Here is a 14,501-nt window from a genome sequence, read left to right as displayed (position 1 = left end):
GGGAGGGAGGCACTGGGCCTGGCAGCAACTTGTGTTTACGAATGCAGGTCGTGTAACATACATGTGGCTGTCCGAGCTGTCTATCTGCGATAGTCCATCCCAGCGTGGGGGTGTCCCCGAGGAAAGGGAGGGCCCTGGGCCAGGGTGGACAACTCTGAGCTTGTTTTTCTCTCTACCCTCTCCCTGGATTCCACAGGAAAGAGACTTTCCAGCTCCACATGGCAGCAGGGAGGAGGCTTCCTGCATCTGCCGCTGGGGAGCATGTGTTCACGGCCAGCTTGCTGAAGAGCATGGGGCCTGCACCTGGCTCCCAGGTGGAGAAATTGCAGCCAAGGGAAGCCTGGGAGCTGCCCCATCAACAGTTTTGCTGATGCCCCCATTCTCTGTCCAGCTCCCAGTGCAAGTTTATTAGGAGAGGGATAAAGGAAGGGGAAAAGTGCCCAGGAAGGGCTGGGAAGAAACCATGAGGCGAGCTGGAGGAAACAGCACAGAGCCTCTGACTGAGATGAGGTCACTGAAGGGCAACTGGCCCAAGGATATTTAGGTTATGAGAGGGTGGGCAACAGTGAAGCCCACTCCAGTCATAGACAGACGGACAGGGACCCTGAAGGTCACTTAACTCTCCTCTGCTAGTTTCAAACACCCAATTCTTGAAGGGGAGACCCCCAGGGCACATGGCAGGGCTCTGGGCCTGGGGTGAGGGCAGGAGTGAATGTGATGTGGATGGGCGCTCAGGGTCTGTCCTGTTGGGTCGAACATACCCAGGCTCCTTGTCAGTTTGTGATAGAGCACATTTTTATCCTTGAAGGCTCCAAGCAGACGGAACCAACCAGGCACTGACGTTTGGCTACCTGGAACGCCATTCCATTGCTGTCAGATCTCATCCCACCCTAATTCCCCCTGCCTGGTTTTGGCTCTGGGAGGCCAACGCGAGCCCTGCCAGGTTCCATCTGAGACGAGTGCTGACATGAGGAATGCCTTCAGACAGTTGCCGGCACGAATCCAGGACTCCAAACAGGGACCAAGAGGCACTGAGGACAGGCCTGGCCTGTGCTGCCAGCTCCCGGTGCTTCAGCTCTGCCTCCACAGCCAGCGCTGCCCAGGGAGGCACCTGCCTTCCAGCCCTGCAGCCTCAGGAACAAGGATGTGGGATGTTCATGCCTTACACCCCATCTCTAAGGCACCACACACTCCTGATCAGGGGGAGACAGAGGAGCTTTCACTCGCATTAGCAGGAAAGACGAAACGGCGTGAGCGTGTTTGTTTTTTTCCCCTCGGCAGGTTTTGGCTCCCACGTCCGCCATGAGGAGAGGTCAGATTCATTCTCACCCTGTTTTCTGGGAAGAACTTTCTAACTCACTCGGGACATTTTCTTGACCCCACTAAGCTGTTTCAGCTCCACAGAACACACAACCAACAACCAACCACAAGAGTGATAGCTTCTTTTTTTAGAAACTGTAATAAGATGTCAAACTTTATTGTAAACCATTTTACAGTGTAAGTACATCATCTTCCCTTTCACTTCAAAAATGTGTTTCTGTGACTCATAACACCACAAATTGAACCACCTCCACTGGGAGGCCATGGTTTGCTCACATAGGTCTGACTCCTAACAAACTTCATGAAAAGAGAAACCAAATTAAAACAACCCACCCACCCCCTCAGGAGCTCAAAGGCCCTCCCCCAAGCAAAGCTCCTTGGAGCTACCAATATTTTGCAGGGTAAAACAGACAGCTCTCTGCTCCTCGCTGGAAGTGTGTGACACTTCTAAAGGCCAGCCTTGCACCCTCCAGGGTGGCTGCTCTGGCTGATGGTAAGTTCCCAGAGTCATCAATGTTCACCTGGCTGCAAAACGGCCAGTGGATTGCCGTCTGGAGGGCAGAGTGAGATGCTGACACCTGCTGCTCCCTCCAGGCTCCTGGGGCAGCCTTCAGTCGGGGACTCTGGGCTGCAGCCTCTAGGCCCATGCTGCCGAGGGGAAGAAACAATTTGAATTTGAACCTTTACATATATTCCCTTTACAGGCATGGTCAACATTAACCCATGACTCCTTGTTGCCAGGAAGAGGCACAATTTAAAGCTTGAGGCTGGAGGCCACCAGCGTGCCTGAAGGCTAATTAGTGGGACTTCACATGGTAGGCCTTTGGACTGAACAGACCAAGAAGCCACTGTTGCCGGGGATCTCATCAACATTCCTCCTTGCTACTGACAACATCCACTGGCAGCCAAAGGGAAAATGGGCAATGGTGGTCTCCTTCATTCAGACGGTAGATGTGACAATTCTACTTCATCAGGTTACTTCCATCAGTTACAAGAAACTTGTTCCTGGCCTTGCCTTACAAGTTTCTATGAAAGGTGGCATGGGGTCCACCTTTGTCTGAGATCCAAATTCAGACAAACCAGATGGACAGCGCACAACATCCAGCTGGTGTTCTGTGGCTTCTCAAACATGACAACGCTTGCCTTAGGGCAGGTGAAGGGCTGCACCTCATAAGGCACCTTGGAGCAGTTGGAGAGAAAGCTTACCCCAGGGAGGGAGGCCAGCCGGGAATTAAGTCCTGGCCATGGCCCACCGTACCTACTATCTCGGGACAGTGCACCACAGAAAAGAACTCAGTAACCACAGGAGGCACTCCTGGGGGATACAAACTTTGTGCGTGTGAGTGTGCACAGAGGGTAAGGCCAAGCATGCCAACGATGCCCTGTATAACTATACTCTGGTCAATGTCCATGCCCTAGGTAGCCAGCTACCACACAACTGCCACTCAGAGACTAAACTCCTTTGAAAATCAGGATACAGGGAGAAACCACCACTTGCGCACTACCTCTTAGTCCCCAAAACCTACTGCCCAGCAGGCACTGGGATAAGCAGATCATCTGGGATCTGTATAACCCAGTCTCTATCCTTCACAGCCTGTGTGTCTCCTGCCCACTGTGGCTAGTTTGGAAACATCAGGATCTGAAGACTGAAAGAAAAGCTCAGATTCTGGGCTCAGTGAGGTGCAGGAAACAGCTGTGACCACAGGTTATTAAAAACGAAAGGCAACGGGAGGACAAAGTAAGGCGAGTCAGCGATGCCTACCACCTACCAGGACCAGAGTCGGGCCTGGTCTTCCCAGTGCAGAGCTGCCCACTAACATAGCTAAAGGCTGGAGAGGGAAGAGCATGGGATGAGAATAGGGTGAAGGGACAGTGGAGATGGGCTGCAATCTCACCTTCCTCTCCTGTGGCCACTGGCACCCACCCAAGCAGAATCGCCGCCCATGGCAGTTCAGGTCCAGGTTCCTCTGGCCCTCCTGCTTCTGGACTCTTAGAGAATGACAGCTGAGAAGTCCTCTCCAAAGTTTGTGCCCTTACGACCCACACAGGTGGGACTGCAGGAGGCAGAGGATAGACCCAGGATGCCTGGTTTAACACTGTGGCTCACATGTCACAATTCAGACCCAACCTGCTTGAGTGAAACACATTGTTATGTAGGTCTAAAAGGAAGGTTCTGGGTGGTGTGGGCTCCCTGCACTGATCTCACTTCCAGCTCGCAACTTCGCCATGAAGTTCTCTATTCCTAAACTTTCAGGCCAACCCTGGGCTGGGACAAAACACCGGGCTGCTTTGCCTTGCTGCTCCCACAGCAGGCAAGTACCTGGGTCAGCCCACTCCACTGCCGGGCAGCAGACTCCCAAAGCCACGGGGCCTATGCTCATTCTGAGGAGTGGGGGCTACAAGTTTAGAAAGAAGCACTTCGTCCTGCCTGTGGATGCAGACAGCGAGCTCACTCACCTCCACCTGCCCCGCCCCATGCCCAGCCACCCTGCTGCTCTGGAGGATGTAAACAATAGGATCTCATGGTCAGACAGGCGTTCTCTAGACTGCTGCATAAGACGAGTAGAGCAACACTAAGCTGACAGGCACGGGGTAGCCTGAGAGGATGCTCCCAGAGGTGGGTCCAGAGTCTGGCTCTGAAGTTTGCACCATGGGAGGCGGGGAGGCCAAGACTGGGCTTTAAACTTCAGATGTGGAGGTTCTGAAGAGATGCAGGGGACAAACAGGAGTGGCCTTGGAGTCTCAATTTCTCTGGACACAATATCCTCTTATGCTCCCTTTTCAGTCACATTTCACCAAGACTCTAACTTGCCAGCTGAAGTAAGTGCCAAGTGCTGCTGGGCTCTGGGCAGAGCCCTTCCTGTTTCACCCTCACAGGCCCTGGATCCACATTTGGACCAGCTGCCTCCTGCTCAGGCCTGACCTCTGCAGAACCACTGACTGGGTTTGCTGATTTCAGATAAGGGCCCACCTCCCTTCCTACTGGAATTATTTACCGCATCGGATCGCAGATTACCTAACGATATTCCAAATAAAAAAACTCCCAACTTTTTCCTCCCACCAGTTCACGTCCCATGAAAGGCAAACAAACCCATTTCTTTGGGGGTAAAAAAGAGCTTTTAAATACAATAGTATGAAAATATAACTTAAACATATAAAAGTCAACAGCATACGGAAGACTTAAAAATCTATGTTTTGCCCATTAGTCCCATAGGAAATAAACACATACTCAAAAAACGTTAACACTGTGACAGCTCATAAAACCAGCCATAGAAATCAATAGTTACAAAAGCCATTTCGAGTAAGAAAGCGTCACAGCTCCAACTTGGTCAATGAGTAACTCAGCCCCCAAACATTTTCCGTCTTCACACTCCCCGCTGAAGCCCTGACGAGAAGCTCCACCCACGGTCCACGTGCAGGTAAGTCCTCAGCCTCAAGGCCACACGGCAAGACGCGGGACAGGGCTTCCGGGTCCCTCGCAACACCACCGGGACGACAACACAAACAGAACGCCTCGCTTGCATATTTGGTCAGTGTTTGTAGTGCAACTGAGAGGGGACCTCCAGCTGCCACGTGGAGCCGGCGGCCCCCCTCCCCGGGTCACAGTATCTGGGAGCGGCCGAGGCCGCGGGAGGAGTGGAGGTAGAAGAGGGGCAGAGAGAGGAGGGGAGGGAAGACGCGGCCGAGCGACCCTCGGCTGACCGGTGGCTGGCCGCGGGCCCCCACCCGATCCTGGCTTGGGAATGCATCATACAGGCAGCCCGAAGCGGTGCTTCTTTTTCTTCGCAGGCTTCAGGGGCGTCAGTCTCCGGAGGTCCTCCTCCACGTCCGACTCCTCCATCTCGTCATCGGCTGAGATCAGGATCTGAGTGGTGGACAGGCATGGCCCTGAGTCACCGCCAGCGATGCCCTCTTCACCTGGCCACCCTGGACCCCCGTCTAGAACGCCAACCTGGCCAGGAGGCCTCAAGTGTCAAGTTGATTAACAGAGGGAGATGGGGAGGTCCCCCTTTACAGAGTGAGACGAACTGTCCCTCGCCCGACCTTGTTTACACCACGTGCACCCCCACAGGTGCTAACACCAGTGCTGAGTGGACATGCCTCGCTGCTCCTGCTTCTCCATACAACCTCCGGCTGGGACCGAACCACCATCAGAGCAAACTTTGCATTAGGTCACACTGGCCAAAAAAGCCCAGTGTTGGCAATATGGAGTCCCAGGTCCTTGAAATTGGTTCAAATATAGCACAAGAGTACTGAAAAGTCCCTTTTTGAAAGGAAAACACCTGTGGGGCACACACAGCAGGGCCATTTCAGAGTGGCTGCTATGAGCCAACCTCACAAATTTCTGAAGACAAACAGGAGCCCTCTGCTCTTCTGAGCCCCTAGAACAACACAGCCACACAGCTAGGGCACCTGGAGCAGACAACATTCACTGCCCACCTGCCTGGCTGCTCAGGACTCAGAGCATCGGGGAAGGATGGGGACAGCCCAGGCCAAGATGGAGAGGCCCAGAGCACAGCTGTACAGGGGAAGCTTATCCTCCTCCAGGGCAGGGTGCTCTCACTACCCTCCCTGCAGGGCTTCCTGCCCCCAGTCCTGGTCCCCTGATCGAACACTCTCTCTGGCTCCCTATAACCTGTACAAACGCATGCCCATTCCTTGCTCTGGATCACAAACCACCTAGCCCAGTTAGCTCAGATCTTGGCCTATAACCCACTTCCTGTCATGCTATCCTACCCTCCGGAATACATGCTACTCTGGCCACAGTGAATTTCACATTATTACCCAAACACCAAACCACAGGACCATGACGCCTCAGGAGCAGCTGCTTCTGCCTAAAACGCTGTTTGTCCTTCACAACATTCACCATGTTCTTACAACCCGACAGGCTGGCCTCATCAAGATTTGAGGGGACGCCTAGAGAAGAGGCGACTTCCCTGGTGGCTCAGACGATAAAGCGTCTGTCTACAATGTGGGAGACCTGGGTTCGATCCCTGGGTTGGGAAGTTCCCTGGAGAAGGAAATGGCAACCCACTCCAGTACTCTTGCCTAGAAAATCCCATGGATGGAGGAGCCTGGTGTCCATGGGGTCACAAAGAATCAGACACGACTGAGCGACTTCACTTTCAGCTAGAGAAGAGGCAGGCTTCCCCGATGTCTTCCACCTAGGTGGTTTTCAAAGCACTCTCCAGGATGCCCCAAGGGGCTAAACCAACTGTTTCAAGTTCTCACAGGGTTTTGTCAAAGCCTCAATCTCAAAATGGGCTTCCTTTGTGGCTCAGCTGGTAAAGAATCTGCCTGCAATGCGGGAAACCTGGGTTTGATCCCTGGGTTGGGAAGATCCCCTGGAGAAGGGAAAGGCTACCAACTCCAGTATTCTGGCCTGGAGAATCCCATGGACTATGTAGTCCGTGGGGTCACAAAGAGTTGGACACGACTGAGCGACTTTCACTTCACTTCACTTCAATCTCAAAATATATCACTGCCTGCTAAGATGGGCTATGCAGGCTGGCTGTCACCTCATCCACAAGTGTGAAGGCCTCTCCGAGAAGACATCCTCAGCCATTTCTGTCACCCACACCCATAGTGCCATGCACCTACGGGCCTGCCTTGGACATACAACCTTGTCTCCTGGCTCCTATTTATGGCCACCAATCTCCCTGAGGTCCAAATGTTTCAACTTAGGAAACTTGAAAATAAGGGGAGATGAGGTTCTCCCTGGGAGGCCTAGCTACCCCCACAGAAGTTTCCAGTCAGTTTAGCCAACACTTCCCTTGCTCTGGAGAGATGGGCAGGGATTCAAACGCCTTGATGCTTAAAGGACAACCACGCCCACTAGTCCTTGCCAGCTTCCCTGGAACAGTGCCTCTCCTCCCTTTCCTGTCTTGCTCCACCGATGGAGGGGCTGCTGGAAAAGGGCCACCCCTCACCAGACGCTTCAGCTCCCAGCCTGAGGAAGGACCAGGGGACAGCAGGAATGGGTCCCAGCTGGACGGGAGCTGTCAGCTTCCTCTCCCTCCCACTGGTGGGGCTGTGACTCAGCATTCAAGAGACGGCCACATTCGAACAGAGCAGACCCTTCCTGGGTCAGTGGCACGAGGGCTCAGCCCTACCTCAGACTCTGACTCCTCATGGGACGCGGCCCTTCGGTAGCGGACCTTGCTCCCGTTCCTTGAGTCCTGGTTGGCTCCTCTTTCTTCTAGCTTAGCTTTCGTCCTTCCCTTTCTCATGAGGAAATTGTCCACTACCCAAAACATCAGAGCCTATGGGAAGAAAAATGCAGGTCATTTTGGGATAACACACTTATGAAAGCAAAGGCAAGCAGCTCCCACACCCATCCTCCTCAGACCCGTTCCAGATCACAGCATTAAGAACTGGGGAGAGGAAGATATCATGCAGGCCCTTGCTCCCTCTCAGAAGTCAAGGAAGAGACTTCTAATCCCTGCGCCCTCTAAGAGTTTTGCTGCAAGGGGTTCTTGCTGATGACTGATGCACTCGGCAGAGCAGGGCCTGAGCCAAGGTCTCTGGACTCCTGGTAGGGGCTCCTCCCCTGAGCGGAGTCGCTGGTCGGCACACCTACCACATCTGTCAGCCCCAGGTTCCTTTGCCATTTCTTTTCTTATTTCCTAATTTCTAGCCAGTGTGCTTGTGAGTTTTTCTAGGAGCCCTGCAGTCAGGAAGTTTCTCTAGGAGCCCTGCGGTCAGGAAGTTTCTCTAGGAGCCCTGAGGTCAGGAAAATTCCTGACAGTCTTCATTCCTAACGGTCTTAATCTAGAAGTCACTGTTACATATGTGGCAGTTCCCTGGTAGGGAGGGCACGACAAAGATCCCAGGACCCTCCACTTTGCACAGAGGCCCCGGAGCAGGATCTGCATGTTGAGGAAGTAATTCGGATGTTTCTAGGTCTGGGGTGGGGATGAGAGTTGGCAAATACTTGCATGGAGGCACCCAAGTGCTAGAAGGTGTTTTCTCTGTCAGAATTTTGAAAGGAACACGGGAAGGCATGGAGCAAACAGAGGTTATGAAATGCAATAAGGCACTGACATTGACAAAGAAGGGGACGATCAGCATGACGATGGCCAGCTTCAAGTCTGGGTTTTCAATGGGATTCAACAGGGCCACCTGTAAAGAGAAGCAGACTTAGTGAGGTTGGGGGAAGACCACAAAGATAGTTTCCGGGGGGGTGGGGAGCGGTAGGGAAATGGCCCATGAGGCCCTGAGAGGAGGCTTTGCTAAGACACTTCCCTCAGAGCCCTGATGAGAACCGCACCTCACACCCAGGGCCACACAGTCCCCAGACTTGACTGCCAACAAGGGACCCCTTTGGAGCCCACTAGGAGCAGGTAATCCTTGAGTAGCTTTCCCTTGCTGTGGAAGTGAGAAGTGTAGGGGGACTGGAGGCTGAAGCACTTTACAAAGCTGGCACAGGGTAGAGTGTGGGCTTCAGCAAGTTGGAAAGAGTGAGGCTGGTGGACAGTCATCACAGATACTAGCAATGAGGCGCCGACCACTTTCTAATGGAAATCCTGCACCCCAACCACCTCCTCAACAGCTCCCAAAAGCCTTAGTTTATTTTTTTTAAAAATAAAACTCGGCCACAAATAAAACCAAAGATCTGAGCTACTTTGGCTGGTTTCCTGTGGGCAGTGGAGTCTTATCTGCACAGCCCTGGGGCCAGAGGGCAGTGTTAGGAACCACAGGAACATATGACCAACCACTGCCTTTGCCACCAAAAGGCTTGATTAAACCACTGGCCAAGAGAGGTGAATGAGGAGGCACCTGCAGATGCAGAGAACATCTGCTGACAACACTTAACAGTTACCTGATGACGTAGGCAACTGCAGGGCAGGGACTGTATCTTCATGGGCTTTACATATGTCCAAGGCTTAATCTAGAGCAGATGTGTATAAGGGAGGTAGAAGGATGCTATATGAAAAAGTGACAAGTTACTGCTCTTGATACGTGGCCAGGAGCTGCCCCATCAGACCAAATCCAGGTACCTTCATGTAGTTAAAAAGAAAACCAATTTGGTTTCCCAACAGGGCTAGGGTGGGGATTGGGGAAGAGGGGAATACTGTCTTCCTTGACATCTCAAGGAGTTGGTAAAGAAGGGAACAAGAGGCAAACCTTCTTCCACTGAAGTATTAGGAGGACGATGAAAACGACAGATTTTTCAAAAATCATGATCACGATGTAAAGGGCACATTGTCCAACCCAGGCTCCACACTGCAGAGGGTCTCCTGCAGGGAGAGAGGGCTTGGTCACTGAGTCGCCTCCACCCCAATCACCCACAGCTCCCATGAGCCCTGATCCCCGCCTCCAACCCACGAGCTCCTAAATGAGCCCTCCAGAGCGCCAAGAATCAGCTTGTCTTAAACAAACAAAAATCAGAGAATTCCTAATTTGGAGATACCAAAGTGGCCTTTCTTTCAGAGACTCTAAGATATAATTACAAGGCACTAAAGTTAGTAAGTGTCCATTGCTGGGGCTGAGAAAAGCTGGCTCTTTTTGTCCACTGGCAGCAGAAGCTGTATTAAGCAAGACTGCTATTATTATCCATCGTTGATGTTTCCAGCGGCTGTGGTGCTATCCATCCTCTCCCCATCCATGAACGGGCTATGGTTTCTGAATCAGGAAGGCAGTAAACAACCTCTTTGTTTGCCTCTCACCCCTATCCCACTTCCGCCGCCATTCCCCACTCCCCCTCACTTTCCTGCTGCCCTTAGCCCTGCAAGTAAGAAACCTGACTCTGGGGGGTATTCAGATTCTGTCTAGGGGCACCCCAAAACACCTTGGACTGGGGACAAGGAAACAAAGAGAGAAGCCCTCCAGGTAAGGAGGCTGTGACAAACGTCTGTCTGTGATCCCGTCAGTCACTGTGCTTGAGAAACGGAAGAGGCCAGCAGTCCATACTGGGGGACACTTGGCCCCTCAAGCGCCTCCAGAATGATTCAAAAGGGACTTGATGAAGGGTGGAGGACCCCTCCAGTGAACATCCTCCATCTTCAGTGACAGGGAGAACCCATGAGATGGGTCCCTGGGGAGCCACACACCTTCAGCGCAGAAGACCCGAGGCGGGAGGCGGGGAGGGGGCTGTGCCCCAGCCACTCGGGAAGCCCTGCTGGAGCTGCTTGATCACGGTGGCCAGGAGGGGGCTGGACAGTAACTTCAGGGGAGACAAAGGCCCTGATCCAGGCCCCCCGAGGGATCTCTGGCTTCTGTTTCCACAGTGTCCGCAGAAATCCCTGTCTGGGGGTGGGTGCCAGCAGTCCCCAGGCCAACCCGCTGTGCTTGGTGGAGCCCCAGGGGAAGCCTTCCATAGCCATAATGGATACAACCCCAGGTCATTCCCTTTTCTGGAAAATCTCGGGAGAAGTGCACAGAAAACATGCAGAAAGACCTCAGTGAGTCTCCTGCGGTGTCCTATTTACTCTCACTTCTGGGTAAGACACATCTGAGCCAAAAAGCCATTTCAGAAGCGCAATCTCTCCTAGATTTTTACTGGAGTTTTGTAATCCTTTCGGTAAACTATCTGACGTTATTGAGGAAAGTTCTCAAAAACAGCAGCTCAAAATACTTGGCTAAAAACTGTTCAATGAAATGGGGGACGGTCAGACAAAGCACTGGTAGGACAGACGAATGAAGTGAGACTAGTGTGTTTAAAAGTCAACAAGACAAGTGGCAACAAATTTAATATCAAATAAAAATCTGCTTGCATCATGCTCACCCCATTTGCTCTAAGTCTTAATGGCAACAGAAGAAGAAAATGCTTTTCCTCCTGTTGTCCTCACACTACACCCTGAATTTCACTGCTGAGTTTCAGAGTCACCCCCCTTAGCTGCAGCTGCCTTTTTTTTCTTCAATGTAGATGCTTGAATAAGAAAGTTTTAAAGCAAAAAAAGAAAAGTCACATGTGACCCCACTGTCACAGACCATGTCCCCTGAGCATCCAGCACATAGCCACATAACCACCAGCACACGTGCTGGTTTTTCTGATTTGTTTTATCTGAGAGTCTTTCTGGCATTCCCCACAGCCTCATCTTTCAAGGAGAGACAAGCCAGGCATTCTCGTGTGCCCCGCTTTTTATTACCACACTGGACACCCTCAGGTACTTGGGTGTTTTTGCTAGATTATTTCCTCAGGATAAATCATGGGAACGGGACCAAAAGGATGGAACTCATCTGTATGTAGAGAGGCTTCCAGAGGGAGGACTGGGACAGAGGCTGGTAGCAAAGCCCAAGCAACAGGTGCCTGAGAGACACAGACCGCTTCCAGGAATTCTGTCTAGGGAAGAGCAGCCTAGTCTTCAGACTGCGGACACCACCTCTCCCTGTACCTTGCCTTATCCCTCAGGGCTGCGTGGTCTATTCCCCACATCCCATGTTTTTCTTAGTAAGTTCACCTTCTTTTCTAGGGACCACAGGAATACCCAGAAAACAAGCCCCTCTCCTTCACTAGCCTAAGAAGAGAGCTCTGAGCCCTACTTGGAACTACTGCCTCAAGTGGACAGGCCAGTTAACAGGTACAGTAGGGAGAATAATGTCCACACCCTAACCCCCAGAACCTGAGACTATGCAACTACTGTGCAGAGGGGAGTTGAGGCTGCAAGTGCAATAACAGTGGCTAACCTAAGATGGGGAGAGCATCCTGGCCTATCCAGGTGGCCCAGTAATCACAAGGGCACTTAAGAGTGGAGAAGGTGTGAAAGGCCAGAGAGATATAATATGAGAAGAACTCAACCAGCAGTTGTGTGTATGTATGATCAGTTGCTCAGTCGTGTCCAACTCTTTGTGACCCCATGGACTCTAGCCAGCCAGTGTCCTCTGTCCATGGGATTTTCCAGGTAAGAATACTGGAGTGGGTTACCATTTCCTACTCCAGGGGATCTTCCTGATCCAGTTATCGAACTCAGGTCTCCTGCATTGCAGGAGGATTCTTTACCACTGTGCCACTTGGAAGCACTCAACCTGTGGTTACTGGCCCTGAAAATGAATGAAGGGGCTACAAGCTAAGAAATACAGTCACTGTCCAGAATCTGGATAAGGCCAGGAAATGGGTTCTCCTTGTACAGACTCCAGAAGGAACTAGTCCTGCTGACAATCTGGCTTTAGTCCATGAGACCCTTTGTCAGACTTCTCCACTACAGACTGTAAAATAATACATTTGTGCTGTTTTATGCCAATAATTTTGTAGTAATTTGTTACAGCAGCAAAAGAAAACATGCTAAAGCTGAAACTCCAGTACTTTGGCCACCTCATGCGAAGACTTGACTCATTGGAAAAGACTCTGATGCTGGGAGGGATTGGGGGCAGGAGGAGAAGGGGACGACAGAGGATGAGATGGCTGGATGGCATCACTGACTCTATGGACGTGAGTCTAAGTGAACTCCAGGAGTTGGTGATGGACAGGGAGGCCTGGCGTGCTGTGATTCATGGGGTCGCAAAGAGTCGGACACGACTGAGTGACTGAACTGAACTGAAGCCAATAATTTTGCAGTAATTTGTTACAGCAGCAAAAGAAAACAATAACAACAGGAACCAGGTAACTGAGAATAGCCACTATCCTTCCTCTGCCTGGGCAGGGAGGACCCAGATGCTCCTCGATAAATGGCAGCTTCACCTGGAAACACCCTGGCTTGAGGACTCCGGTTCCCAAAGGCGCAGGGGGTGGGATGACCCAAGGGCAGGGGTTGGGCATGTGGGTAGAGGAAGGTGGCACAGAAACAAGAGGCTCAAACAACCACTGCCACCTTCTTTCCATCTCTCTTAGGGATGCAAACAGAACACACTGGGAACAGGTGCAACCATAATGGCCCCCGTGTCGGGACCTGGCCTGGTGTCCACTCCCAGGCCACTGAGCAGCATGACTGGGTATGAGCAGCTCTCCCTAGCGCCGTTCAGCTACAGCTGACTTGAGAGTCCTGGCTTCCAGGAGGGATCTTAACAGCAGAGACGATCAGCAGAGCACTGTTCCTGGAGCTGGTGGGAAGATCGGGTATCCCCGTGTAGCAGCCAAGAGGCCCTCCAAGCTGTGCACTGCCTGGGTGAGCGTCACTCAACCCCTGTGGGTGCCCATCCTATAAATGAGGATGATGCCACTTTGGTCCATGTGCGCGTGGTCCACTTCTGTCCTCCATTCTAAGGAATCAATGACTTGGAGCTTCTCCACAGGGAAGACCCCGAGCCACAGGGGCACCCGCTGTGTGTCGGACACTATCTTAAGTCAGTGACTCATCAGGCGTCAAGTAACAAGGCTAAGAAAAGCCCTCCCCTGAGCTCACCTCCCGTCAATGGAGACAAACAATTACTTAAGATTTCTAGAAATACCCCAGGCACTCACGGCCAGCTCCACGAACTGGCTCTCCCTTTAAATGCCAGTCTCTTGTGGGTCCTCCCCATCTTGGCCCATGTGCCCCTCATGACAAAGGCTCCACTGATGCCGTGCCCATGAATGGGAGCTCCTGGCCACAGACAGCAGGGCCCCCTGTGAAGGTGGGAGAGAGGTGGATCCCCAGAGCGGGGCAAGGATCAAAGAAGCCCCTCTTACCAGCAGCCCCTGAGGCCACATCCAGCTCTTTCTCTGGGGGTAGTAAGTAAAAGGTACCCCATGTGCACTTGGAGCCAGCATGAGGGCAGCTTCCTACCAACACTGTATCCCCACGGTCTGACAAGATGGAGTGGGTCAACACTGTGCCAGTATCCACAGGCCACCTGTTCTAGGCTCTGTCTCTGTGAGTGAGGATGCCCCTACTGTCCCTGGTGACTGTACCTGCGGGATACCAGGTCGGGGGCCAGCCCACGGTCAGGTGATGGCAAGGTGAATTGGCCCTGGGATTGGGGATAGACACTCCAGTCCTGACCTTGTGAGTTCCAGTAGTGGAATGGCCCAGTGACAGGACAAGTATGGACATGTAGCAGAAAAAAGAGCAGCTCCCAAACTGAGAGCCACCCCTGTCTCTCCAGCAAGGCAGGCCGGTGGGAAGCATGGCGGAGAAAGGTGGCCTTACAGCCCCACAGGTAGGGCTGCTGGTGCCCTCTGCTGGAGGAAGGCCCTGCCCCCTCCCTGTCTTGAGGGTGAACCCTATGGCTCCTGCCAGCAAGGCTGGAGACTTGGCAATGAAGCAGGCACCCACCCACCTGCCTCACATAGGAGGATGGAGCTCAGGCTCCAGAACCAGCCT

At 52.5% G+C, this 14,501-nt stretch overlaps 1 protein-coding gene across 2 annotated transcripts in view; it reads right to left on the bottom strand.

The window, feature by feature from the left end:
• Positions 1-4,395: 4,395 nt before the first annotated feature.
• Positions 4,396-14,501, bottom strand: part of LOC104997121 (transmembrane protein 110) — a 51,229-nt gene continuing 41,123 nt past the window's right edge. Inside the window, exons 5-8 of one of the 2 annotated variants that reach the window (XM_010851700.1) lie at positions 9,448-9,560; positions 8,365-8,442; positions 7,434-7,583; positions 4,396-5,185 (exon numbers count right to left, since the gene is read on the bottom strand). In XM_010851700.1, coding sequence (XP_010850002.1) covers positions 5,069-5,185; positions 7,434-7,583; positions 8,365-8,442; positions 9,448-9,560 — 458 coding nt within the window. In that variant the 3' untranslated portion in view covers positions 4,396-5,068. Of the gene's footprint in view, positions 5,186-7,433; positions 8,443-9,447; positions 9,561-14,501 lie in introns of both variants that reach the window. The other variant, XR_826300.1, reaches the window with a different exon arrangement.

Source organism: Bison bison, unplaced genomic scaffold (genome assembly GCF_000754665.1).
Source record: "Bison bison bison isolate TAMUID 2011002044 unplaced genomic scaffold, Bison_UMD1.0 scf7180017864304, whole genome shotgun sequence".
Taxonomy (NCBI): Eukaryota; Metazoa; Chordata; class Mammalia; order Artiodactyla; family Bovidae; genus Bison; species Bison bison.
Note: the sequence above shows the minus strand (reverse complement) of the source record. Positions and strands in the feature narration are given on the sequence as shown.